The sequence below is a fragment of the Halyomorpha halys genome, unplaced genomic scaffold (genome assembly GCF_000696795.3).
Source record: "Halyomorpha halys isolate HHAL.00 unplaced genomic scaffold, Hhal_1.1 Scaffold421.1, whole genome shotgun sequence".
In the NCBI taxonomy this organism is placed as follows: Eukaryota; Metazoa; Arthropoda; class Insecta; order Hemiptera; family Pentatomidae; genus Halyomorpha; species Halyomorpha halys.
In genome coordinates, this window is record NW_027109834.1 from 434,616 (window position 1) to 462,107 (window position 27,492).

The 27,492-nt window shown below is 27.0% G+C and overlaps 1 protein-coding gene across 3 annotated transcripts in view; it reads right to left on the reverse strand.

Annotated features, from left to right (window-relative positions):
- Positions 1–355: 355 nt before the first annotated feature.
- LOC106682527 (neprilysin) overlaps positions 356–27,492 on the reverse strand; it is a 73,056-nt gene continuing 45,919 nt past the window's right edge. For 2 of the 3 annotated variants that reach the window (XM_014423435.3, XM_014423437.2), the window contains 20 exons: positions 16,296–16,343; positions 16,134–16,212; positions 14,457–14,551; positions 14,324–14,380; positions 14,079–14,240; positions 13,901–13,984; positions 12,796–13,033; positions 12,504–12,711; positions 10,852–10,965; positions 10,590–10,734; positions 9,588–9,705; positions 8,667–8,760; positions 7,641–7,817; positions 6,992–7,095; positions 5,899–5,957; positions 5,770–5,818; positions 4,090–4,157; positions 3,802–3,932; positions 2,064–2,231; positions 356–1,561 (listed from right to left, as the gene is read on the reverse strand). In XM_014423435.3, the coding sequence (XP_014278921.1) occupies positions 1,379–1,561; positions 2,064–2,231; positions 3,802–3,932; positions 4,090–4,157; positions 5,770–5,818; positions 5,899–5,957; positions 6,992–7,095; positions 7,641–7,817; positions 8,667–8,760; positions 9,588–9,705; positions 10,590–10,734; positions 10,852–10,965; positions 12,504–12,711; positions 12,796–13,033; positions 13,901–13,984; positions 14,079–14,240; positions 14,324–14,380; positions 14,457–14,551; positions 16,134–16,212; positions 16,296–16,343 (2,381 nt within the window). In that variant the 3' untranslated portion in view covers positions 356–1,378. Of the gene's footprint in view, positions 1,562–2,063; positions 2,232–3,801; positions 3,933–4,089; positions 4,158–5,769; positions 5,819–5,898; positions 5,958–6,991; positions 7,096–7,640; positions 7,818–8,666; positions 8,761–9,587; positions 9,706–10,589; positions 10,735–10,851; positions 10,966–12,503; positions 12,712–12,795; positions 13,034–13,900; positions 13,985–14,078; positions 14,241–14,323; positions 14,381–14,456; positions 14,552–16,133; positions 16,213–16,295; positions 16,344–25,313; positions 25,451–27,492 lie in introns of those variants that run through there. The other variant, XM_014423436.3, reaches the window with a different exon arrangement.

Consider the following 27,492-nt stretch of genomic DNA (forward strand, 5'->3'; position numbering starts at 1 on the left):
TTTAAGAAAAATAAGTATTTTGGTGAAAAATAATCTAATTTAATAGCTTTTATGGAACTCTAAGGGACAGTGTACAAAGTATGGGGATCACCCCTACATTTAAAAATTTATTTTTAGACACAAATTTTTGTGTCTGTAACTCAGTTTCCTACTGATTAAACCTGACACTGGGCAAAATCTCAGTTGGCTCCTCTGTAAATCTGAATCCTGATCCACGCTCTTAGTACATATACTTTTATTTTAAAGTATTTGAAAAACATTGTGAACTTAATAAACTTTCAAAACCATGTTCCATAAATTTCTAAATAATATTCTCAGGCTTAGAAACTGTTCTTTATAAAAATAATAAAATATGTAAAACATAAACAGAATTTTATTATAAAAAAAAAATATGCTTATGAACTAAAAACACTTTTCACAAAAATATTTATATAAAATATAATGACTGATAGTAGTTTTAAAATCACATTATTAATCACAAATCAGGTACATAAACATTCTATCATTAACATCATTGAGTGACCTACAGCATTTGACCGTAAGTAGGGTCTGAAAGTACTTAATGTCCTCAGATCTCATTACAATATCTAGTTCACTATCTTAAAAAGCAAACATTGTAATTTCTATTGGTAATATAGTAGCAATAACTAATTTTTAAATTAACTTCTAAAAATTCTATACATTTTTTCCATAAATAAAAGAAGGTTGCTCTCCTCTGTAAATGCTTAACAATAATTAATAATGGTTCTAATAAGGGCTATTTCTATTACAGTGTTATACATAACACTTTATTTATCCCTTTTTTTTTTCTCACTAACTTTTCAATTTGTCTGTATATTAAATTATTTAAATTAAAAACACATTTTTTAAAAATTAAATTCTTTTTGATTACCTTGAATGTATTTAAATTAAATTAATTATTAATTATGAGATTTATACCAGTTAATTATAATCAATAACAGTGATATGACTCCTACAGATAATAATTAGAATGAAAACACTTCAATAACCTATAATAGTTTAAAAAATGATATTATTACAGATAAAACTATTTACATCATCAAACTTTTCATTTTCATATGTTCTAAAAACTAAAATACATTTTGGTATTTACAATCATTATTGACTCAAAAAATAATCGCTTATAAAACATAATTTTTTTATCTTTCATTTTATAATAATATTTACTAATGGACGGTATAATTGAGTTATTCTAGCCTAGTCTACAAATAATGGTCCCTACAGCTTTTACTTATAAATATGTATTTTAATTTAATATTTACAGTAATACTTTACATAGTTTACAGAAGTACAAACATACTTTTAAGTTATTTGCATGATTGGTAAACATTAAACAATAGGAGATGTGGTATTTAACCTAGTCTAGCCACAGCTTACATTTCATCTTAGGATTCATTTTCGACCCCACAGGACAGTTCCACACTTCTGAAAAGCGGGCTGTATTCTGCAAAACTTTGTTTACCCTCACAAACTGTGGACTGTGCTCATCATATTCAATTGTGTCACTCAGGGAATCATCTGTGTATTCGGAACACCACATCTGTACAAACAAAATTAATTTTTTATAAGTGAAATACAATGAAAAATTATTTGATGTTATGTGATATAGTATTAAACCTATTTCAACTAATGGTGTGGTTTTGAATTATAAGCTAGGAACCCTAAAGATTTAAACTGGCAATAAAGAATCAATAAATAGATAAATATTGATTTTGTTAATTTCAAAGGCAAAAATATGTCAGTGATTTATCATTTTTATATAAAAAGTCAAGTCAGTATTTTAGATTGAACATTTTCTCAAGTTTGATATTAAAGATATAATAAACACACATTATATTAAAGTCTGATTAGAAAACAAATGTAATATATATTTTACTTAATTTCAGAAATATCACTAAACTGAGATTTATAACTGCCAAATAACAAGATATATTATACGAATCAGATAAAGAGGGTTGACTATATAAAAACTTTTTATTATAATATTCAAATAAGGCTGTTAAAAACTCTTTAATTATTTTAATTAAATATACTAAACATACTTGGGCAAAACTAAGAAAAAATAGCTGATTGTTTGAGAACTCTTCTAATCCAGGAAGACCAAGCTCTTCAATATTATTATCTCTGGCATATATCTGATATGCATTAAATGCATTTCTTAGTCCACCATCATCAGCCAGATTTTCAGAAAGTGTATTGTTACCATTCACCTGAAAATAAATTTTAGAGACATTACTAACAACATAACAAAACCAACAATTATAGCTAATTAAAAAATAAATATAATTACTTGTTAAAAATAATAATTGACAAGAAATTTCTTTTTGAGTTATTAATATATCTGATGACCTATGACAACAATAAAGGTAAGTTCAAACTCTTTCTGGCTATTCCCTATCTTTTTGGCTACTCCAATGTCTGATGACTCCACCAAAATTATTGGCTTTAGTAAAATTCAGTTCACACTTTAGCCTATATTTTTACTTTCTTACCACTTTTTCTTACAATATGTTTAAAAAATCGCGATGTGGCATGACACATATTTCTAGAATTGAGAAGGAGGCAAGTTGAAGTCCAAAGGTTTTTAAACAAAAATCTTATATAACTTAAGAAACAGCTTAGAGAAAGATAATTTAATTTCTAGAAGTGTAATAATATAATTTCCTTTCTCAGTCCACTTCTGTAGATTATAAAATGATCAATAAAACTAAAACAAGATAAAGAACTTATAGAGCAACTGACAAACTGACATATTTAAGTGATACATTGTAAATTTTGTGGTTGTGCTTATGGTTCCAGAATGTGCGACTAAATATTGATTGAATGCAATAATGCGGTTAATAATAAACTGGTATGTACTGTATAGTACATCTATAATGGGAAAAGCCTCAATCAAGCTTTGAGTTATTTGCATCCAAGAATCACTGGAGCATTTATAAAACAATTATAACTTACTTCTAAGACACATGGAGTTCATATAAACTGATTTTGCTAATGATTCTAAATTCCAAGGTAACTAGCCTTGATGAAATGACCATAGTGAAAACTAAGAATAAATCACTGAGCTTTCACATTCCTTATAACTCTTGATCTGCCTGGGAAGAATGGGATTAATTTACAAAGTAATACAGCAATAAAGGATTCATCTAGAGTCTCAATACTCAAGAAATATAAAAGATATGAATAAAAGTGATAAACTGACTGATCTGGTGACAATTAGTTTTTCGAAATACAAAATCATTCAAATCCCTCATAATTGAAAGAAAGGATTTCTATACTATAGTTAATTTCTTCAATATAATGATAAACCCATATGAGATATTAACTGAGATTCAACCCAAAGAGATGATAACACTTTAAGGTTTGTCTATAGAAAAACATTTGAAGATAAGGTTTTAGAAAACTGTTATGTCAAATAAATAAAAATTATATGTATTGCTCATTTGCTATAATTTGTGAGCTCGAAGCTGGTGTATTTGAAGTTTAGTTTTAATTATTGTATTAATATTTGTGAAAGTATAATATAAAATTACAAAAGTAGTATGATTGGCCTTTAAAGTTTGGAAATGACAGTTTACTCTTTAAAAGTTCACATCATAGCAATTGTCCCTGTAGTGGTTAATGGAAAACCATAAGTTTTGAAACAAGAAATTTTTATGACAAATTAACAATACATATTTATTTATACTGAAAGCTAATCTTAATTCAAATAAAAATAATTTTAATATTTCATTTAAAATATATATATTACAAATAACATTATTTTGATTGACACTTAACTGTTTCATTAATGGAGGGTAAATAATAATTGCTGTACTGATTAACAAAGCATTCTGTACGTTTATCAAACTCTAATGAAGACTTATTACTCCACCATTGATTCAAATTACCATTTAAATCAAACTTTCGACCTGAAAAATTTTATACATAAGGCATTAAGGCATTGTATTATGTACTTTAATGTTTATTAAAATAATATATATATATATATATATATTGCATAATATAATACAATATGCATTATATAAAAAAATCGTTTATACATTATTTAAACAATAGATTCCTTACCAAAGCTGTCCAAAGAATGTGTCATTTCATGTCCCAATATTGTACCAATAGCTCCATAATTTAGTGACCTGGAATTAAAAAAATAGGATATTTACTTAAAAGACAATTACAGCACAGATCACTTCATTTAAAAAAATTCATGAATAAAAAATAGTATTACTATCAATGAAAAAGTGGAAATTATTAACAATTTTTTTAAATTCTTATCGGTTCCAAAAAACAAAACAAGGGACTCCATTTTGATTCTGTGGACCCCAGGGAATATTTTGAAAGGTGTTAGTCTATTCAGCCTTTTTGGAGCAAAGGAGAAACTTATTGACAAAAAGAAATTCCAGTCGAAAAATAAAAGTTTAGGTTCTTTGGAATTATGAATGGCTGATGAAAAATGATATCACACAACTTTTCAACATCTTGGTAATAGTTTAGAGTGGCAATTAAGAGAAAACATTCCATTATGTAATAAGTAGGTCCTTATTAAAGTTTATTAGTCTTTTCTGATGAAACAATGCTGTTTTAATTATTTTTGAAGCTTTCAAGACAAGACAATATTTTAAGAGAGGAAAGTAGTCAACACTTGCTCCCCAAGTCGGTGGAGAGCTGCCTCCTAGGAACATTCTGATGTATTCCTCCACCCGAAGAGATTTTCAAAAGGAAGTATGTACTCTAACTGACCTTTGTCTCTGAATGCCAAGTTCTTGTAATATGTTTTATGTTTGGGTGTCTAAGTAGATGCTTCACCAAACTTGTAGGCCAGGGACTAATCGGAGTCTATAGGCTAGGCCTCACACTACTGACAGGGAACTGATTTTTTAAAAATATTTTTCGTTTTTTAAATTAGGACCATAAAATTAAAGTAAATGCCATATTTTCCTACATGAATTTCTTATGTATAAGAACTTAAGTAGTCTTATGAATAATAACTTCAACTGAATAAAAAATTTTATTTATTTTTTTTTTTATGTTATTTTCAATCAAATTAAGTTTTAGTCTGTGATAACAGTTCAATTAAAGTCTTTCACATAAAGGCCCTAGAGTTCAGAGTTAGGCTCCAATAATATTTATAAAAACCATTTATCATTTCAAAAAAGCGCTTGTTTTTGGAAATCATTTCATAAAATTGTCTCCAAATATAATCCAAATTTACACCTACCAATAAATGATTAAGTAACTGTTACTAGTTGAAAAAGATATTTTTCAGCTGGTCACTTGTTATTTATCAAAGAAAATACTCTTACATTACATAGTCGACATTTTTTAAAAATAAGATCAAATGATATGTTATGATAACCTTAATAAATATATAGATTTATTAAAACTTATTTGTAATAAGTATGAATTTCAAAAGTTTAAGAATTTTTTAAATGAAAAAAACATAACAATTTTTTTTTTCTGATTTAACTGTAACATCTTGAAAAGTCTTAGCTTAGTAACAAAACACAAATGGGATCAATGGTCACTCTACAATAGTCATTTCTTATATCGCAAAGAGCTATTTTGTAATGTATAGTAGGTTTATGACTTAAATTATAGATAAACTGTAAAATTATCATTAACTGATATACCACATTGTCACTGATATACCTATATCATAAGTAAAATAATTAGCTTAAATTTTTGTTTAAAAGATGCCTGACAGTTATTAAAATAAATAAAAGTAAGAAATTCAATATAGGTACTCACTCAAGCCCTAAATTATAAAATGGGAACTGCATTATAGCAGCTGGAACACCTAAAAAATAATAAGAAAATTATTATAATGTTTACTGTGAATGTTTATGCCAATATAAGACAAAAAAAAAGATAATTTACTTATTGCATTTGCACTTGGGTCGTAATAAGCATTAATATCCAAGGGGTTGAACTGAGGTCTGTAAAAAAATATAACAATTATGAAATTAACAATATATTTCTTTTTTAAACTAAGACTATATATTAGATCTAAAGTTGGCCTTTTATTCAACTTCTTTACATCATTCTCACTTTCAGAACCTCCAGAGATTTTTATCTTGGAAGAACCTCCGTGAAAGACGAGAAAAAAATATCAGGATGAAAAAGACAGCTCCCCCAAGTAAAACACAAACAGAATAATTAATATGATTACTCAGAAAAGAAGCTCAACCATTATATAAATTTCCATAATTAATTTTATTTTAAAAAAGAAAAGAATTTGTTCAATCAGATCAAATGGTATAGGATGGTCTGAATGGTATTCAAAATAGAAAAAAAAATTAAAGTTCAATATTTTTGACCCACATTGTTTGTCTTCAAAATGAATTAGTCTGACTTCCTGAAACCTTGAGCCCTCTTGCTACGCAGTAAACTGCCTTTTGATGTGCTGATTTTTTAAACCACTATCAGGTTCAATAAAGTTATAAATATGATTCACTTTAAAATGTTCATAGTTTACACTTAGTTTTTCTGCTTTATACCCATCCATCGGAAAAAATAATGGCAGTTCCTTCTTAAATTTTGTCTTTAATTTCTTCCCTAAGAGTTGTATTTCTATCAAGTTTAACTACAAAAAAACATTTTTTTCATCTTGCCACAAATTTCAATGAACATCTATTGTCTTGTCTATGATTATTAAGATGTTTTAACTTTTAAACATTTAGAAAGTTAACTGTATACATTATTATAGCATTAACCTAGAACAGAGATTCCTAGAAACGTATAATTTATTTAATGTAAATAATTATAAGGGTATAATTGTAGAAACACACCACGTGATATTCTAATCAAACTGTAAAAATACTGCAATATTTTTTTTTATAACATTATTTCATAAACAGATATGTACTAATTTATGTTATTTGTTGTGGGTCATTACTAATAAAATAAATATGGATTCCTGTTCTAGGTTGTTATAAAATAATTGATTTTAAAAATCGCTTAGAAAATTTACACTGATTTGTCATTTGCTGTTCGCAGGGATTCCATAGTCTCAGATATCTCTTCATTTAGTAATTCCAGCAAGTTATCAAGATATGTTGTTGCATTCATTGTAACCTGAAATGAATGGAATGGTCTTTGTAAATAATATATTTTTCATTCAGTTTTTTTTTTTGGTAAAATGTATTAATATTAATAAATATATATCATCATTAGGTATCTCAAAATATTCCAACATTTTTATTGAAATAGCATGGGGATATTTTTCTCAGTGATTGAATTTGATGTTTCTTACGACTTATCACAGAATATTTTTCATTTAGAAAACTAATTACTTTGTTGAATTTATTTATTTTAATGTATTTTGGGTTCATTTTGATTTAAATTGTTATGCAAGAAAATATTTTAGTTTTAAATAATTTTAAAAACCTATTCACTAGTATAAGTACCTAATTATGTTCCTTAGGACTCATGTGACTATTAGTATGAAAATAAATGTCATAGTCTAAAAAATAAAAGTGTGTTACTATTTAAAATCTGTATATATTATGTTTTCAAATTCACTTTCATGTTAAATAAACAATTTATTGTTTCTTCATTATTTTTTTTTGTTTTTTCTTACAATTTAAATTTGTATAATATTATTAAATAAAAATACTCACATTTTCATAATGAGAATCTAATTCATCTTTGTCCAGCATCCAATTTGGTATTCCAATAAATTTTTTTATTGCTAAAACTTTTTCAACTGTTGCAATTTTCGTCTTTTCATCCATCCATGTGAGATCTTTGATGTAATTAATAAATGAATCTTGAATATATGATATCATATCTGCAACCTTCAAGAAAAATACAACTAAAAACTTTTAAAAGTTCATGAACAAAATGATCATTATTTTAAGAAATATAAATATCATTTAAAATATAGATTCTGATTTAAAATTATATATGAAATCTGAACCATATTAAAAATATCTTAGAATTATAGAAGTATTTTTTCTACTTTTTCAGAACTTTATATAGGCACTAAGTATTCAAATTTTTGCTAACTTCTGGTTGCTTACACACCAGATCACTGACTTCTGCTTTTTCAATTCCCCAAGCAACCAATCTAATTTAAATTAGACTTTATCTTGTTAGATAAATTACTGTGCTAATTTCCTTTGGGGTTTATCAAGACTTTTTATACATTATTTCATAATTTAACATAGACCATTCACAAAAAAATAATTCATTATGTATTCTTTCGAGAAAATGTTTCAAAAGATTACTTAGATGAAAAGAGATGAAGGAAAGTTCCTTAACTATTTTTTAATTGACTTGAAAATATTTATTGAATAGCATATTTCAAAACTGCAAGAAGCTCAATAAGTTAAGTGCATTTTGAATTATTTAAGAGGTGTTGTAATTCTTTAATTTATAAGTTTTCTAGTTACAGTCATGTAACTTCTTTACTTTTTAAAGAATAAACAACAATAGTTTTATATTTAGGTAGTGAATTTATTAAATAAATAACAGTCCAGTCTCCAAAACATATTGAAGTGCTTTATATTGAACTACCACTTAATGCTAAATACCAACTAAATAATATATTACTCCAAATATTAATAATCATTGAACACAAAATCTAGTAGTATATTTTTTATAAATAACATTTAGTAAAACTTGTATAAATGATATATACACACCTTATTTATTAATTCAAAGTCTATGCTGTCCACTGCTGAATATCCGACTGCAGCATCCATGAAGTTATATACAATTCTTGCACATTCAGTTGACCTATATTTTAATATTAAATTAATTATATAGAAATTGATTGTTATTCATTCACAAAGTGTGTATAATTTGTATCCCTGCCTTACAGGGTGTGTCATTGGCAATGCATCCTTTTGTATAGCCATGATGTAATATATGTGTAAAACATACAACCCTTTTTTACATAATAATTAGGTTGATCATTTTTATCCTGATTATTATTAATATGATTAATGAATGTTTGTTGATGACTTTTAAATTTTATTCTGTTTGCTTAAAATTAATGTAGTGAATTGAAATTAAAAATATTTTTCTGTTCTTGTAAATATTTGAATTTTTATATTTTTAAAACTAAAACTATTCAAATTATTTATAATAACATCAGACAAATTTTTGTTGATAGATAATATTATATTATATAAGATAATATTGATGATATTCTTCTAGGGAATAAATAGTTAAATTAGCTTATAAGAAAAGTTATTTTAATTTGCTATTGAATAATCCATTTTTAAAGTATGGAATTGGAAAGCAGCAGCAATGCAACAAGAAGACTAATTGATGCAATAGAAGGCTTTCATTCACAATGAGTTTTGGCACTGGGAAGAAAATGAATCAGGGAATCAAGAAACAGTTTAAGAATAGGAATGAAAATCTCCTGTGATCTGTGATAACAGATTATTTCAAGATAGATGTTATAAGAGATCCTGAGGATTTTTAATGAGGTTTGGAAGTGAATTTGATAGGCTGTGCATGGAAAATAGGTATATGTAGTCTATCTTCATGTAATAAATTAAAAAAAAAAATAAGTAGCTTTCTAAGTAACTTTCTATTTGTAGTTCAATTCTTACCTTGGTTCTATTTGATTATGAGACACTATCTTTGACACGTACAAATCTTTTAGAGTTTTTAGTTCTTCATTTACATGAGGAGAGAGCATATAAACAACATCCCACCAAACAAGTAATTCTGAAAATGATTAAAAATTGTTTATTAAAAAACAAATAAAATTGAGGTGATATAATTTTAGCTGTGTTTCTGAGAAACTAACAATTACAGTCTTTTTAATTTTTATAGTCTGATTTTTTAGCCTTTTCCACTCTAGTAAAAATTTGTAGTGAATTCACTTACTTAGTACACACTTTTACTTATGTTTCTTCCAAGAAAGAAATATATTTTTTGTAGGAGTTCATACGTAGGAATTGCATTCTGGTTATACAATGTTTTAGAAGGTTTTGGCTAATGCACAACAAATTAATTGAATAGCTTAAGGAATACTTGTAGAAGATCTAACAATGGCAGTTAGTATTTGAATATAACATTTGAAGGAAGAAACCAATAATCAACCTTATAGTTGTTATAACTGCAAATTTTATAGTTTCAAGTTAAAAAAAAAATTGAGATTTGGTCTTATTTATTGTAATTATAATAAGTGTAATCCCTTCTTTATAAATTCTTTTTTTTTCTTTATTTCATTTATGCTACGTATGACTTTTTATATCAATTAAAACATTTGTCTAGACCTAGATTAGATGTTTCTATTACTTAGTACTGTAATGACAAAATTGATATGATGAATTGATGTAAATGATGTATGTATGAATTGATTTATAACAACATCTTTGAAGTAATCTAATGATGTAAATGTAGTAAATTATTTCATATTTTTATATTTATAATCTTTAACCACTAAAATAAAATATTAATCTATATAAAAATTATTTATATTTTGAAATACTAACTTATTAGAAATATAGAATGTTAGTATTAATATATCTAGAATATTAGTTGGTGAAATAAACATTATTAGAATACTAGTAAGAATTGGAAAAAAAAAATTAAATGATTATTACCTAGATCTTTTTCATCATATTCATCCAACATTGATGATAATAATTCAAAATAACTTTTTTTATAAACTAGAACACTATCTTCTTCAAAATTTAATGTAGTGTCAAGATCATCGTACATATATTGGAAGTAATCCTTCCACTTAATCTGAAATTACAGTTAGAATAATTTTCTCAATTATTTTTTTAATTATAAAAAATTAGAGGATTATTTATTAGTCTAGAAAGAAGAAAAAAATCAAATAATAAATTCAAAATCAATTACCTTTGATTTGCCATTACTTGATGCTGAATCTACAAATGATTGAACCTCATCAAATGACATATCATCTGGAATATCATTTATGATAGGTCCTGTTACATTTTCTGACGATTCAATCTAAAAAAAAAAATTATTCAGTAATAGATTTTATTTTAAAGAATTGACAATAAATTCTTGAATTTTTTATGTCAATTAATAAATTAAGAAGTAACATGATTGATAAGGAAGATATTTTAAAAATGACAGAGCGGAATATTTTTGTGATAGAAATCTTCCTTAATAAATTATCATCATAGTGATAATCCATACATGGACATGAATTCATACATAATTACATTACTAATTCATACATAATTAATATTCGGGGCTGTTATTTCTATATTGAATTACTATTTTTATATATAAACAGCTAGTTAGGCATTCTTATGAATATGAAGCAATCCCTTTGGGTATGGTAAAAATTCTTATAGGTTACATATTTTTTTCCCATGGAATAGAATAAAAGATTCATAATGAGATACAAAAATAGTTAAACATTTTAAATTGTTTTACTAGTAAATATCATAATCTGCCACTCATTCATATAATTTATACATAATAAAAAATAATAAATAAATAAAAGAACATAAAAATAAAGTTGTTTTTATTTTTGGGTTTATTGCCCTAATATATTCCAACTAGCTCAGAAAGGATGGATTATTCCACAGGTTTCAAATCTTTTTTGCCAGAATATGAAGGTTAAAAAATAACAAATACAAATATAAAAACAAATAATCACAAATAAAAAAATAAAAGAATAAAATCTATAACCAAGATCATTTTGAGAGATGTGGGAAAAAAAAGTACTGCTTGGTACCTTGTCCTTCTACTATAGTTGTAGTATTTAAATCTCGTAGTGGTTCAGTACTGATCTCTCATGGAATTCTAATATAAATATTTTATAAAAAAATCATTTGATCATCAACATTTTAATCTGTAGAATACGAAGATATTGTACTGTATCTGATATAAATAAGAATATATTATTGAAAAAAATGTCATAATGTGAGGTGAAAATAGAAGTCATATGCTTGTTTTCAGCTTATTAACTTCTGTTATAACCTCTGATGAAACTCATTAAAATGATTTTGAATAAAATAAATATTATGATCAGTTTTATTTTTTCTATTTATTTGGTAAGAATAAAGCACGGTTTTTATTTAATTTCTTTGTTTGATTTTTGCTAGTGAGTATTGAATTCAAATTCATTATAGACTCACTGTAAACACAAGAAAATAAGAAAGGAGCTGACAGGCATAGATCTACAACCTTTACAATTACCCCCCCCCCCCTCCTTTGCAGAATTGCATAAAAGTGTCGTACTCATTTAACAATTTTCTTTACAAAAACCTTTTTCTTTTCACTTTCTTGAAACAAATTTAAAAAACACTTTTGTATTTTTTTCTGTAATATACAAATTATCTATTCATTCTACAGATCAGTGTAAGACTGATATTTGTCAGCTCATAAAAATGTTCATTTCTTTAAATTTTTGGAGGTTAAAAAAACTTATAGAAATAAATTTATCAAACTTCCTAAAAAGAAAACCCAGAAAAATGTTTATAATCATATAGTTTTTTTTTTTATAATTAGTACAAAAAAATTTGTTTTTTCACCTCTGAAATATTTCCTTTCATAGTTATAATTTTAATGCTTGCTTCAGTCAATACTTCATTCATATTTGGTAAAGACACATTTGCATATTTTGCTAAGTAAGCCATAAGCTGAACTGAGTATTTCTTCCAGGTCTGTACTACCTCCAGGTCCCCCTTTGCTAATCTTCTTTCAAGGAATTGATCATTTGAGGTCTCCACCAACTTTCTCCTGTTTTGAACATTTTTTTTTTCCTCTTAATGTTGAAAAATAATATATTTAAATATTGTAAAAGTATATTTTATTACAAGATACCTCAGGAATTTATCTGATTCTTCAACTGTGGCAATGGCTAATTGGTTGGCTGTACTGTTTTTCAATGATGTTGTGACACCTGATCCAATTAAAACTTCTAAATCCAGAAATCTTTTAGCTTTAGCCAAGCTTCTAATCCATGACTGTTTAGGGTTTTTATTCATGAAAGGAACTTTAGGCAAACCTATATCTTCTAAAATTTTCCATAATCTTTGTATTCCATTTTCATTCATTGACTCTGTAAAAATTTTAATGTCTTCAGTTGAAAATTATTCACTACACATTTCTAAAATAAAATCTTTTTGTATTTAAATAGATATAACAAAAAAAAAAAAAAAGCTTTTCAATGACTTATAGCTTAATATTATTTTTACCATTCTGGGAGAAGTCTGGATGAAATTTAGAAAAACTTTCAAACAACTCCATCAATAAATACCCAAAAACATTATCTCTTTAATCCTACAAAAAAATTGTTTCAATCTCAAAATATAATTGAAAAAACTTTTACTATATGTGTATTTCATTGATAAAAAATTGCATTTTAGTTTACATATTTAATATTTTATACGAAACCATCAAGTATAATACTGCTTAATTTATCAAATCATCATAGTTATCTAAATATTTAAAAAATAAAGCGAAGAAATACAATTTATATATTCATATAAATAGTATTTATAAACTATATAAATTCAAACTAACAATGGATTTTCATGTAATAATTAATTGTTTAATCAATACATACAAATCATCTAATTCATTAGTTGAATAATTCTTTATTATTTATTAACAAAAAAAAGAAACAAACTTTAAATAAATTTATTGTTCATTTGAAACCTGTCATTTGAGCAACATCAATGAAAAAAAGTATTTTTAAATTTTTTTTTTTCAAGTTAATATGGTTCCTCTTTAGGAAAAAATAGGAAGTACAGTTGGTACTTTGGACATGTTAAATAATTGAAGCTATTTCATTCCAACTTAAATCCTTTTTTCCACAGTTTTTTATTATATATATCATAATGTTTAAATTTGTATCAAGCTCTTATAAAAAATAAGAAAACTGATATATCAAACTTTATTTGAAGATGAGGACATGAATTCTTACCATAGTCTAAGCAAGCATCAAACAAAGTCCTTGCTTTGTGAACACACTTTGGTTCATCATCAGAATTTTCTCTTTCTAAGAATTCTACAACAGTTTATACAATAACAGGTTAGGATCCCTATTAAAAAAAAAATCTCTAGACATATTTTACTTATTTATATCTCCATTTATATTTTACCTAGCATATCTCTTTTTATAATCTTATTTCTTTCTTCGAACCAGTTATTTAAAAATCTAGGTTCAGGCATGATATGTTCAACTCTCCAATTATCACAGGCAAATTTATAAAAATTATCACAGGGATTAGCTGTCATATTCATTGACTGTAGCAAATTTGATGCTGAAAGATAATTATAGATTACAATTTATAGAGCATTGTTTATTATTTCTTGAAATTATATTAGTTTTAGTAGTTCAACTTACCTGAATGAATACATTCTGGAGAAGTGCACATAGCTAGTGTCTTCCCTTTCTTCAAAGCTAATCAAAGAATAATTGTTTAGTACATAATTAAAGAATAAGAATAGTAAATTAATATATTTGATATTTATTTTACCTAAAATTACCATAACACCAAATAGTAGTATCGTTATTATTAAACCAAGTGTTATTAAGATATAATCTCTCCATTTCTTTGGGATTCTTTCGAAGCTGAAATATTAAAATTAGAAATAATTTTATATCCAATTGATGACAAAGTAAATAGTAAATTAATAAATTTTGAGCAATTTTTTTTCATTATTGTTAAAAAAAAAAACACATATTTTTTTAACTTCTTTATTTATTTCAAAACCAATCGTCCTTTTATCTTTCTATAAGGTATAAAAACAATTTATATTGAGAATTTTGACATTAATAGATCCGTTTTTTATTTTGTATATTGATATTGGAAGTAGTGAAAAGGATTTAAATATTTCTATTAAAAAGATATAGAAGAAGTCTAACAAAAGTTAATATATCTTATGAATAACATTTTTTTCCTTTTAAATTTTTCAACCAAAAATTAAATTTTCCCATGTCAAATAGATAGTAAAAATCAACATTTCGAATAAAAATTTGACTTATACACATGTGGGGACTTCATAATAATTTTTTCATAGCAATGTTCCAAAAGTTAATTTTGGATATTTCAATTAAAATAAAGTTTCAGTTAAAAATAAATGCCCTGTGGAGAATAAAAAAAAGCAAATGACAAAATCATAAAATAGTTTTCTATAGAGCATAAAAAAAATCAATATTCATGCCTTTATTAGTATGATCATGTCTCAATGTTAATTGATTTTTTAAAATTATAAAACCTAGAATATAATCTTTCTGTTAAAAATGTTTAGAAGAGGGGACCAAGATGACCCTTTACAGGACCCTGATCTGCCTACTTTTATCTGCAAATTAGAAGTTTGGGCATGTATAGAACTAATAGACTTTTCATCTTTGAAAGAACAATTTCATAGTCATAATTTGAATTATGAAGAATCAAAATTTGTTGCACAATTCATTTACTATGCAATAAATTATTATTGGGATATCTACAACATAATGTTTTCTTGGCCAATGTATATATTCATAAAATAAGAATAAGTGAAGGTATTTTGTAATGTTGGAGAGGCTCTGGACCCACCCCTGTGCTGTCCCACTGTTTGTATCCATACTTACTGGAAGAGATTATGGAAACACCAATAATTTAAGTTAGTGAAGTAACGAGTTAGTGATGGATGAATAACACTTGGTATTGTGTATAAGCCTTTAACTTTCCCCCAATGTGTTATGTTTATTGGTTTTGAGGTACAGCTACTAGATTTCCATCTTGGACGGCAAGGGCCATTATCTCCTTTATAATGTTCAATTTTTTTTAGGGGTTCATAAGTTAGTTATTTTTTTCTAAAGAAGAATCTTAAGAAGAATTTTCGTTCCTGTTAGAGAGAATGGCTTCTAGAGAAGATGGAAGGACATGGAACTTAGGGAACTCTAAAAGAATGCCCATCTTTACAGGTTTGTTAGACAGGGGGGACTTTGGAGATTGAGTTTCAGTAGTGGAATGTAGCATCACAGTATGTATGTATAATAGATGATAGCTCAGAGAAAAACGTTTTTTTAATACAAGTTGTAAACAAATTTCCATCTTTTAACTTTTTAATGTTTGTTGATTCAAAACCATGATATTAAACTTTGTTTATAAAATGTAATGAAAATAGTATATTTGTATATGATTTATGATTAATGAATTTATTCTTACATATTATGTTTTGAAGCATGTATTAAGTGCTCTTGACTTTCTATGGGCCATACTTCAGATCTTCTGCTTGGTGGATTACCTAGTGAAGAAAAACAAATTATTTAAATTATTAAATAGATTTATTAAAATAACTCAATTTAATTAATCATCCATTTAAAGCACCATTATTTTGATTTGTCCTGTTAGCTTCCATTCCAAGCCTTTGTGTTTCTGTGAAAAAAAAAAAAAAAAGTTGCTTAGATTATTTTATCTACTAAAATAGTGATTGATTTAAGCTTCAAAATGATTTATAAATTAAGCGATGTACAGTTTATGTTAATGGATTGATAATATAATTATAATTTTTAACTAATCATCAACATAAAATTAAGAATTTAACAATAATGAAATTGACAGTGTGTATTTCCCCTGATATTTGGAAATCCTATGGCATAGGACAAATTATTTATGTAAAATTAATAGTAAAAAAATTTGAAAGACCAATATTAAAATTAAGCTATGATTAATGAGGGATATCCAGGTTCAAAGGGGGTTCTACAAATAGTTGTTAGGTGGGTGTTAACCAGTTGGGAATAAGAGATTAGAGTTGTGGTCCCCAGCCTTATATTAAAAACAATATAATAAAGGAGTATTGTCAACAAAATAAGGTTAATACTCATTTAAACATATTTAAGTAATTGTGGTTAGTGGATGGAGTATGTTTTACTTCGAATGAGGTTTGTTGTTTGTTCTAAAATTTAATTTTCTTACATTTTTAAATCTGTTCCTTGAAATGTTAATTTTCAAATTGACCTTCATCAATAGCCTTAGGAGTGAAGATAATTTACTTTGTTATTTATTATATCAATTACTAGTCATTTGGAAAAACCCTAACAGATTTACCAATTATTTTTTATTGATTAATACAACCTTGATTTAATTTTTTTTTCTAAGATTTAGACCTGTGTTAAAAATATAACAAGCAAATTGAAAATCACTTATCATTTTTTATTGTTCTATTATTATCTTATTTATTTTCTTGTATATTTTATTATTTGCTTGTATATTGTATACAAGCAAATAATAAAATTTGGTAAGTTATAACATGAACTTCTCATTTTATTAAATCATTGTTTGTTGACTATACAAGCTCTTAGTAATTTTTATGTTCTTTTAAGACTGGATTAATGCAATTTTATTAATTTAAAAAAGTTAGTTGAAGTGAGAAAAAGTCTTTTTATTCTCATGTGAATATAAGTAAGGTTTTACATTTATTCTTATCTGGAAAAAAAAAACTGATAACAATTGTCTACATTATACACAGTTCTACTATTTATATTTTGGTGATATGAACATCTCACTATCACAAGTAAACAGTAGTATGATTAAAGATGAGATCTATAAATTCTAAGTTAATGTAGAATTTTCAAAAAACATCACTTCCATAAATTAATTTCTAATATCTTTTCTGTGACTTTAATGTAATAAATTAACAAAAGCAAAATGTGGATTTTATTTTCATTATGTTAAATCTAAATTAATATTTTCAGTATATTTTATCCAGTAGTGCAGCTAATTGTTTGTTTTAGAGCTGGAGAGAGGAAGTATCCAACCTACCTGACTATTCAATACACGATCGTTCATTATGCTACAAATTATTATTCAGAAACTGGTACAATAAAATTTGGTACAACATAATATTTTTTATGCTGAGATATATTATTTTTGAAATAAGAATAAGTGAAAGAATTTTGCAATGCTGTAGAGACTATGACACCTTGGCTGTGCCACTGTTTGTATTGGTTTATTGGAATACAGTATGGAACCGTCAATAATAAAAGTTATTGTAGTTGCAAGGTAAAGATGGAGCTACACTTGGTATTTTGCCTTTAGCTTTTCCTCAATATGTTATGTTTATTGGTTTTGAGGCACTTCTACTCCAACTTAGAATGCAAGAGAAATTATTCTCCTTATGTTATTTTTTTTTTGTAGATTAGTAATTTGATATATTTTCTTAACCCCGGAGAGGTGTAGCCCTGAGAGTTTTGCTCATATTGGGAAATAAACGTCTATATTATCCTGGAATTTCATCTGTTTTGTTAATTCTAAACCCACTTTTCTTATTCCTTATGTCTATGTTCCCGCAGCAGAACGACAGTGTTGATTTGCCAGATGAAATTGCTGTTTAAATCAACCATACTGACATCATTAAATCTGACAAGGAAAGTCTGTAAGAATTTGTCACTGATACGAATCAATACGAAGAGATGCTGAATTAGCCTCAGGATATAAAGATCAATCATTTTATGTAGGTATGTATCATGTTTCGAAATTGAACCCATTGCCTCCCTTGTTGAAAAGTACAGGTAAAAATAGTCATAAGACATAAAAAAGTAAAACAAAATAGTCATTCGTCTTCCAAGTGTAAAACTTATTCCAAAGCATGCTAAATCTGTTTCAGATAGTTGGTCTCTCTTTTCTTTTTTTTTAATTATTAATAATCAGTAAAATTACACAAATAGTTTAATTGATGATGTAAAGTAGTTCTGATGAACAAAAAAAAAATAATAATAATAACATTGCAAGGAAATAAATTTTGAAGAACTAAATGTTGTCCTTGATTTTCTTTATATGGCAGGGGTGAAGGGAAGAATCCACCTCAATCTGGAAGAATCATAGAAGAATGATGGCGATGCTCCTGAATGTTTCCGGGCTACGATGTACGATGTCATTATTTCCATTCAAATTTCTATTCCAAGCCCAAAGGTTTGATGGCATCCGAAACCGTAATGAACAAAAGAAGTTTACAATTGAATTCCCATAAGGAAAATGTTTATTGACTTTGAGGAGTGCTAGAAAAATAATTACCAAATTGGTGTAAATTGTACTATAGACAAGATGTTATAGAACTTCCGAGGACACTACAAGTTCCGTACATCCTGAAAAGACCCTCGGAAATAGAGTGAAGATCTGTGGTCTCGTGGATTCACGAATGCTTTATACGTCAAATTTAGAGTATGTAGGTAATTTATATGGGCAAATAAACCCAAGGGCCTTTCTTTTCGGATAATGGTTATTCTGCATTTATAAAGCAAACTTCTTCTCTGATTCTAGGCACAGGGAGAAACATCACGATGGATACTTTTTTCACATACATTTCATTGGCTGAAGATCTGTTGAAAAATATAATAACTTTTGTAATGACGCTTCAAAAAGAAAAAAAAAGGAACTACCTCCAACAGTTGTAAAATCAAAACAACAAGCAGAAAAACATAGCTTATTTGGATACCATATAGATAAGGTTGTGTCTTACAAAATAAAAATGTACCACTATTATCAGCGTTTGACGAAGCTAATAAAATCCATGAGTTTTCAGGTAAAAACTTCAGGCCAATAAAGTTCTGGGGGAAAAAAAAGAAACCGTTGGCCACTGAATATTTTTTATTCACTGCTCAATATTGGAGGAATCAATTTTCAAATTAGTTATCAATCTAATACACAGAATATATTAAAAAGACGCCAATATGTTGACCAGCAGCTTATCAAGCCACATCTTCTCAACGAGCCATGATAAGATACTAACACCTCGATTTGAGACTTCCCATAAGAAAACTTGTGGATATTAAGAAATTAGTCAGGAAAAAAGGCAATACAAACTTTTGATATTTATACCCCAGAAAAACCAAAAAAGGCATTTGTAGATTGTTCTAAACGTTGATATATAAAAAAATATTTTTTTCGGTTGTGAGACATAAATTTTGGATTCTCTCTACCAAAAGCTGGGAACCTTTGCATTCATGCAGGGAATAAAAAAATGGTTTATCCTCAGATTCACAAAATTTTACTCGCGTTGTACATTTTAGAGAGCAATGAACAAAATTGGATCCGTGTGCGTCAGATTTGTTTGTGGATATAATCAGTCCAACTGTTCTTCTGATTTTTATTATATTTTCAGCGATTTTGAGTCTAGTTTTGGTCCCACATCAATTTTATGAATTCCATCCTCTACTTTCGCTTATGGATGCTCAAACGTATTTTCTTCTGAAGTCACATATGACGAAGACGGCACGTTCGATTTTGCCTGAATATGGATGAAAGTTGGAGATTGGTGCTAAATGGATCTAACATTATGATATCATAGTATTCCGTCATCAACATTCGCTTAAGCATTACGGAACTCCATTCCGGATACACCTGCTTTTCATCAACAGCTCTTCCCGAGGATGTTATCCTCAAAAGAGAAATAATTAACCTTGAAATATAAGAATTACCTATCCAATAGAAATTCATAGAAAAAAGGATAATTCCCGGAAAATTCATTTTCTAAAGAAGCAAATAACAGAATATAAAAAAGAAAAACATAACAGTGAGGAAGTTATAATGATAATATATAACAATAACCTGTGTGTTTGGCTGACGTTTTTGTTGTATACATGAATACCAAGCTACCCCACCTTAGATATGCAGTCCTGTATTAGTGGCCTATCATATGAAGTTGTGTATTGATACTTATTATTATCATCATTATTAAATTAAATCTTCATTATTAAACTTATTATTAATAATTATTATTATTAACTTAATTATTATTAACTTATTATTATTATTATTATTAACTTATCATCATTATTAAACTTATTATTATCATCATTATTAAATTAAGTAATAGCTTTTTTTTTTAAATTAAAAATTTATCTAAAGAAAAACAACAAGGAATGTCCAGCAACAAGATAACACAAATAACATTGAGTTATTTACCAGGAATTTACTACGAAATTATTAAGTAGTTCGTTCGCTTACATTATTTCAACAGTTTTGATGAATTTCATCACGTAAACAAAATATTTTACTGGAGCATTGGGCAGTACAAGAACTGCGAGATGATTGAAAAAATATGAATAAAAATATAAATTTTTAATTATTAACATTTCGAAAAGACTAAAATGTTCATTACTGATGATTCAAGGATTACATTTTCCTACAATAACGTTTCCTTAGCTTTCTTTTTTTTTGCTAAAGCTAACTCCTATATGGAGTTAATAAAAAAAAATCGAGTTCCAATATTTTGATTTAATTTATTCTACTGTTCGAAATTTACAAAGTAGTCTTTACATTTTTTTTGTTGATGCAAGAACATTGTCCTTTTAGAAAATGAGGTTGTAGATAAATGAATCACCCTTTAAATCTTGGGCCATGGTTTGACAATGACCTTTTCTTGCTATGAAATTGAGATGAATCAGTTAGCCAAGAATTGTGTTATCTTGATATTTTTCTGAATGAAAAAGACGGGCTGATTTTTTTTTTTAGTTGAAAGGTTGAATTAATATTAACGATTCTATAATTTATTTATTTACTTACTTGTACCCCCCTGACTAGAAGGTAAATACTTAATAAAGGAAGAAAAAGATGTACTTGTATCTGTCAAATTAAATTAACTATCTTTGACGTTCTGGATTGCATGGCAAAATATTTCTTGTTCCTCAAAAATGTTTTAGATCTTTGAAGTATCAATATCGAGAATAAATTATTATTTTATGTATATCTTGTTTTGAACTAAAATAAATTTGATTTCTTTTTCATTCAAGATCAATCGTTAATTTTTCAAATTATTTAGTTTAAATTCCTTTTATTATCAGAAAATTAAAATTAATAACTCCTCTTTTCTAAAGTGAAACTTACAAATCACTTTATTATTTATGAACGCTAATGGAACGATTTTTGGAAGAATTATCAATTGAGAAGCTCCCTACTTTTTGATTGCTATCTTAAAACGAGAAAAGACTATCTGTTTCGTAATTAGAGCTGTTATCTTAAAAGGAAGATTCACGGTCCATGTTTCTGCTAGAATAGTAGTTTTATCAATAGTAAAGTATCTAGTTCATGTTATTGTTTCCAATTCAAAACATATGCTTTAATTTTTCATGGATTTTTAATGACATCACATAAAATTTAGGCTACTAAACATGGATATAAATCCGACATTGATTTGTGAGGATTCCATTTATAACCAAGAAATTTATTTTATAGGCTTCATAAGGAACGACTTCATTATGGATCAAAGACATATATTTAAAAAAAATATTTATTCATATATTTTTCTGCTGTTCACATCAAAAGATAGAATGTATCAAGAAACTAATAACTCTTCCAAATTTTTTTTTTTTAAATTTGGCACGGTGTGCACCTCACTCAACTTTCACTTATCACCCAACGTATATCCCAATGTTTTGTGTAGGTTGGTGATCCGTTTGGAACTATCACTATTTTCGTGATTTAAAAAAAATTGAAGACGAGAGAAAGCGAAAATTGTGTACGAAACTTAACGAAATTTCTAATTTTATGTTGCTATAAATTTTAATAACTATTATTATGGCACTACGGACCTGCAGGAACTCCCCTCAACCACAACCAACCAATTTACACGATTTCTTGCTCTCTCCTTCTATCTGCGAACCTTCAAAAGCTTCAAATCCTCCTCCACATCGTTCAGGCATCATCAGATGGAAAATATCTTTTTGGGTATCCTTTTAGCGGGAATCTTCTCAACATGTCTTAATCATCTTATTCTTGTTCTTTTGACCAAAGCCACAAATGCTGGGTTCCCCGAACAGACCTATCAGCTCATCATTCCTTATTCTTCTCCAATCTCCATTCACCGAGACTCCTCCCTATATCCTTCTCAATACCCTTCTCTCCAAAGAGTTGAGATATTGAGCATCTGTTCTGTTTTTCTTGTCAATGTTTCTCCCCCATAGATCACTACTGACTGGCCTTACGATGGTTTTGTAAATGTCCACTCTAATTCTTTTAGAGACAGCTCTAAACTTTAGTATTTTCTGCAGTGAGAAATAACAACTATTTTCTACTGCTATCCTGATTTCTATTTCGCTTTCTACTTTATTATCACCTGTAACCAGGCTTCCCAGGTACTTAAACTGCTTTATAGAACTGAAGCTGTGGTCTCTGAACGTCACTTTGCTATTTTCTTCCTTATCCTTTCTTGAGCTTTTCATGTACACAGTCTTGTCTTCATTCACCTTAAGGCCCAATTCATATGCTGCTTCTTCGAATTCCTGGAATGTCCATTTTAATGCTGCTCGGGTTTTTGCAGAGGATCCCCCTGTCTCAAGCCATTCCTCACAGACAACTCCTGGGACAGCGAATCTCCAAGCTTAACGCGTTTTTATATTTTAGGGTTCTTTCAGATGGGAATAATGAACAGAAATTTTGTTCCTGCCAAGAATACCACAGTTTAACAAAAGATAACAAAACTGTGATACAATAGGGAAAGATCGGGCGGTCTCGGTTTTCCTGTTCATATCAGATATATCTATTTTCTTTCCTTTTTTTCATATAAAAAAGTTAAAGGTACTTAAGCGGAAGATTTTTTTTTAAAATTAGTCATTTCAGAGTAGTCAGACACACCATGAGGATAAAATAAGCTAGGTGTTATCCTCATTGAAAGTCTGACAGCGTTTAGATTTTAGGTTTTTTAAAAATCTTCCGCTTTAGTACTTTTAACTTGAATGAGCCAAAAACATTTATTTATTGCAGTTAAAAAAAAAATTATAATGAAGCAAAAATTTTAAAAATAAACTGAATCAAAGCATTCTAGGATAACATCTATTTGAAAATGTTAATCGATACCTGAAAATATGTCTTTCTGATTTTAGCTTCACCTAGTACGAGTATTTTACAGATGCTACGATTTTGATAAATCTAATCACTTGCAAAACGAAGGTGTTTTTTATTTTTCCTACTATTCAGCTATTTGAAGTAAAGAAAAAATCAATTTAAAAACTGTCTCAAATTATTGCCCAATGATCAATTATTTCCGAATAGATAATCCCGGTTTATAATAAAAAAAGAGTTTTTAAATTACAATAATTTAAAAAATGAAAATTATTAAATTTTTTTTTTAGGCTTCAGAAAGATTTAATTACTTACTTTTATAAGATTCTAAAACACTTCCCTTGATTTTCATAAATGACCAAGATGATAACAAGTTTTATTATAGAAGATAATAACAAGTTAGTAGGTGGATTTACACTTCAATAGAGTGGACATTTTTAATATAATTATTTGTTCTAATAGAAATTCATACTTCTTAAGCTCAAATGAACAGATCAAATCAGAGTAGATTCCAATAAATAAATTCTCAATGAACTTTATATATTTAAATCAAAACTTTCAAAGCCAAAAAAATAATAATAAAATAAAATAACAATTATGTAATCACTCCATTAATAGGTTTTTAAAAACATGTCTCCATCAATCAATTATGATAATAGTGTGATAACAAATCTATATTGGTGTGCTGCTATGAAATAGATTGGCGAAAAAAAAGTTTATTGCTATCCAACTTGATTTTTTAACAGATTGTAAATGGAAACTATAGATTCTTTCCTCTTTTAATTTATTTGTTTATGGTGATATTTAGCTGATATTAAAGTACATGAATAATGTTAAACGTATAAAAATTCCATTTATGACCATTTTTTATTTATAATTTAATTAAAATCAATTAAGTTCTGTATTGGTGATAAGTGACTGGTTAAATTTAATTTAAACTGAACGATTTGTTGGGTTTAACGTTCGAAAAAGTTTTCGAAGTTTTGTTTTGTTTTTATCGACTAATATAGTAATTCAATAAACATATTAATTTTCATATTCAAAAGTATGAAAAACTTTTTAAAGTAAAAACTAAAAAAAAAATTAACTTCTAGTTTTTAAGTATTCGTTATGACTATGAACAAGAAATCTTCGGAATTAATGGATCATAAATTCTATTTTTTGGATTGTTTTCATATTCCTTTTGAACAAATTGAATATTTGTAATAAAATTTTAATATATTGATTTAATCAAAGATATAAGATACACAAAAGATAAGTTACATTTAATGAAAAACAATTGAAATACTTAAAGTGAGTTCCCATTGTTTCATTATTTTTTAATTTTAAAAAAAAGTTAAATCATGGTAAGATATTAGTGAAAAAAAAATTGTCCCTCAACTAGTGGTTAATAGGTCTCTCTCTTAAAAATGAAATTTTTAATTGTTGCAGTCTTTAGTTCATCTTACAAGTTATAAAACTTTCTCTTTTAACTTGTAAGATGAACTAAAGGCTGCAATAATCAAAAATTTCATTAAGAAACAAGAAATTGCTTCGAAGTTACTATCGTTTACTGTTCATAATACTTACTATTTTCTATCAGGAGCAGATGTAAGCTCAAAGAAGCTCTTTTTAATGAAAGCATTGGATGAGAACTAAAAGCACATGCACACTCGACTAATAAAGAGTGATAAAACAACTATGCTGAACCACAATCTCGACTGGTGTGGGGTATACAACTAACATCCTCGAACTATATAGGCTCTGTCTGATTCAACTGACGTAATTTAGGCAGGCGTCATACGTACAAGGGAATCCAGCAGTAATTTTCAGAATTTACTCACGGAAAAAATATGACTTATGAAATAAAACATAAAATTACAATCGATTTTAATATTCCGTTATTATATTTAGCGTCATAAATTTTAAATACATATTATTTTATAGTAACCCGAAAGAAGGAGAGTAACTCTACTTAATTAGAAAGTCAAGTGGTTTTCATTTTAAAGTGTATCAACAAAATAAAACTAATAAAAACACAAATTAAAATCAATAATTATAATAAAGGAAAAAGGAAAAGAAAAGGAAATACGTAATAAAAAAACAAAAATAAGTAAAAATTTATAAAGCACAGGATAAATCAACCGACTAAATTAATTAGTCTTCCTACATTCTTCAGTTAGCAGTTTAACCTTCAACTGGAGAGATGGGGATTTCGAACATTCTTAAAGAGTTGGGGAAGGGGGTTCATGAACACCAATAGCATTTAATTTATTTTTAAATTATTCAAACTAACATTTTATAATTTTAATTATGTATTTAAAAAGTAATATATGGTAAAGTAATATATATATATGGGAATATGGATGTTATAAAGTTGTATACAAATTAAAATATTTATTATCAGATTTTTTTTTTTATAAAAAAAAATCACCAATATATTATAGAATTTTGAAAATTTGAAATTTCAATGTTTGATTTATACAACAAAATAAAAATTCACGTTACTATTTTCAGGCTAATATATTCCATCATTAATAACTTTAAAAAAATTTGCTAGTCTCTACAATTGAGAACATAATAAGCTGTCAATGCAAGCATCCTTGCAGAACTACTCCAGTGTGTTGAAGTTGGATTATTTTTATTGCAAAAATACCATAAAAGCGAAGATGAAGTTCAGTAAAAATTTAATCATGTTTATCTGTTTCTTTTTTTTTTTTTTTTTTTCGAATTTTCAATGATTTTTGCACCTTTACAACCCCTTGTAATTGTGTAAAGGGATGAAAATTATTATTTGAGTGGATTTTGTGTTTGAGAAGTATAATTTGGGTATTGTTTGAGAAGTATAATTTGGGTATTTAAAGTATTTTTTTCCACTATTGCCATTTATTCGCGCCATACCTCGATTAGCCCTCTAAATTTTATTAAAGAGTTGAAAATTTGTACGTGTTTTAAAATGGAGTTAAAGAAGTGGATTTTGGGTCTCTAAACTTTTTTTTTCACCCCCACCACGCAATTCATTTCGAGGTTCAGAATATATTCTTCATCCCTTTCGACCCCAACTCTATATTATCATTGTTGTTAATAACACATTAACGAATCATATTATCAGTCCTAAAGATTTTATTAAATTGATAACATGGTTCTTATGTGGATTAAAATGGTATTATTCTTAAAATCCTCACATATCATGCTTACGAACTAGTGAATAGTTAGCCAAAATCATTAGAAACTCAACCAATTGGCGTCAATAAAAAAATGTTTTGCAGAAATACTCACTTTTTAAAAAAAAATTCTAAATATTTATACCGAATTCCTTCCACGAAATAAAAAAAAAAAATCACAAATTTAATTTTGACGTTTTCAAGTATACTAATGTAGCATGAATTTATCTAATTTAAAAAAATAGTGATTGAAAACAATATTTGTTGAAGTAAAGGAAGTATTTGTTATATTTTTAAAAATAAACGGGACATCTAGAGTTCCGGTTGTTATCATATGCGCGTCTCTTACTTCTTTTCCTTCCATTGTAATCTTTCTATACGTTATACGTTGTGCCGGTATTTCCCTTGTTCTACGAAGTATACAATCAACAGTTATTATTTTTGATTGGATTTGTCGTAATTTATTTTAAAATAATTATACTAAGATGATGGAAAATTACTTTTTGAAGTCTTGATTATCGGTTTGCAGAAAGTGGTTGACGACTAACTGTTGAGGAATCGATTTTTAGTACTTATTGTTTCTGACGCATTTCTGTCAGAAACAG